General features: G+C 38.3%; 1 protein-coding gene across 1 annotated transcript in view; it reads left to right on the top strand.

Moving 5' to 3' along the window:
• Window positions 1-661: 661 nt before the first annotated feature.
• Window positions 662-1,843, top strand: part of LOC101311966 — a 4,212-nt gene continuing 3,030 nt past the window's right edge. Inside the window, exons 1-2 of the mRNA XM_004300202.1 lie at window positions 662-893; window positions 1,008-1,402. Coding sequence (XP_004300250.1) covers window positions 807-893; window positions 1,008-1,274 — 354 coding nt within the window. The 5' untranslated portion in view covers window positions 662-806 and the 3' untranslated portion in view covers window positions 1,275-1,402. The remainder of the gene's footprint in view (window positions 894-1,007; window positions 1,403-1,843) is intronic.

The following is a 1,843-nucleotide window of genomic DNA, read 5'->3' as shown; positions in this document are numbered from 1 at the left end:
TTGAGGGCCTTAACGATCACCAAATTGGCTGAAATTTTGCAGAAATGATCTACACAATATTATCTAGATACTATACGGTGGAGATGAGAAAATTCGATCAAAAAGTGGTACAAAAATGGAAATCCGTACCAAAAAATCAGTGCGGACGTCCGCAGCTGAGAAAATCCGTATATATATATATATATATGCGCAAGAAAGTTTCATCAGAATTTGGTGTTAGGCCCAAGCGGCTGAGGATGGCATAGTAAAAAGGTAGGTTGGCAGCAGCTGTACTAAACTCAGAGTTGTCGAGATTTCCAGCATCCAAGATAAAAGCGGAGAACTTCCCAGAAACCTCAAAAACGTTCAGTAAAACCAGCTAGTTATACAGCGGTCAGAAACCTAGTTTTTTCTTTATACGAATCAGAAACCTAGTTGACGTAGTGTTTTCTTTTATAATAGGATATATATGGATAGACGATACAGCAGATCTGTTATCTCACAACGTGGCAGAATCTCAGAGGAAGGGCATGCATGCTCGCCATGTATCCCTAACGTGGCGTATCAGCTGTTGTAAGAAGAACCCCTATTGTTGGAGCTAAAGTACGTATTGATCGAGTTCCATCTTCTCATCCTTCTTATCCTTTTCCCTACATATACACATCTACTGGAGTCTTCTTGTATCAGTTTAAGAATTAAAGCTAAATCAATGTCCTGGAAACAAAGTCTTAGGAGTGCTCAACCCTTGGTGAAACGAAGTTACAAGCTTCACAGCAAAGTCCGAAAATTCTTCTGGAGATTTCTAGTGTGCAAGAGCGCAACAAGATATGCAGGTCGCAAAAGAAAAGCTTAGCAATCTGGCCAGCTCGGCCAAGGAGCACATCAACATCTACAAAGCCAAAGTAGTAGAGAAGGTAGTTAATCATGAATCAGCATCTTTCATCTGTGACTTCCTACATGATTGCGGTTCACCTTATCATTTTATTATGTGTTTTGTGGAAATTAAATGAAGAGTTGCTGTATTACAGTTGGAGAGAGCCAGAGCAAGAACTAAGGAAGAAAAGAAGATGGCGAAAGAGCGTCGGAAAGTGAAGGAGGCAAGTGAAAAAATGGAGCTACATAAAGCGAAAGCCAGGCACGCAGAGAAGAAATTGGGTGCTAAACTAACTCATGGGCATGGGATATTCAACTATCACCACCCACCACCAGCACCACTTCATCATCATCAACATCAACATGGGCAACAACATCTGGGAACCACTAACATGATCCCGGCTTCAAATCCACATGTCTAGCTATATATCTTGTTCTTCATTAATAAAGTCTAGCTGCAGCTTGTGTTATGCACATGCATACGTACGTACTTACCTCGTGTAATAAGAAAGAGGTGCAAGTTTGAGACGTGCATTATGTATTCCGATACATAGCAAATTTAAACAAGAATACTATTGATTTTAAAAAAACTATTGAATGACATAAAAATGTATGAATTTTTACATCAATAATTGAAAAAGATAAAAAGTAAGTTTTTTTAAAACAATTATAATTGTTCACGACGATTACTCATATTTTGAAATTTTTTTATGATGATTTCACTGTCAAATATATCTTTCTCAATATATGTTGACACGACCCACCCTAAATTTCACTTTGAAACCCAGAGTAAGTCGTGCGGGGACCAACTCTAAGGAAAATTTTACCGAAAAATCGGCATAACCTCCCTTGAAAGTGGACAACCCTTCCTAATAATACATGCAAATACTTCTGAAAATTTAAATTCAACCTTAAACTCCTGGAGCCTCCGTGCTCCCCAAATCACAACACCACCTAAATTATTTACTAATCTAAACAAATCTCATATCCA

Source organism: Fragaria vesca, linkage group LG5, assembly GCF_000184155.1.
Source record: "Fragaria vesca subsp. vesca linkage group LG5, FraVesHawaii_1.0, whole genome shotgun sequence".
NCBI lineage: Eukaryota > Viridiplantae > Streptophyta > Magnoliopsida > Rosales > Rosaceae > Fragaria > Fragaria vesca.
The sequence above is the reverse complement of the archived record's forward strand: the minus strand, read 5'-3'. Positions and strand labels throughout refer to the sequence as shown.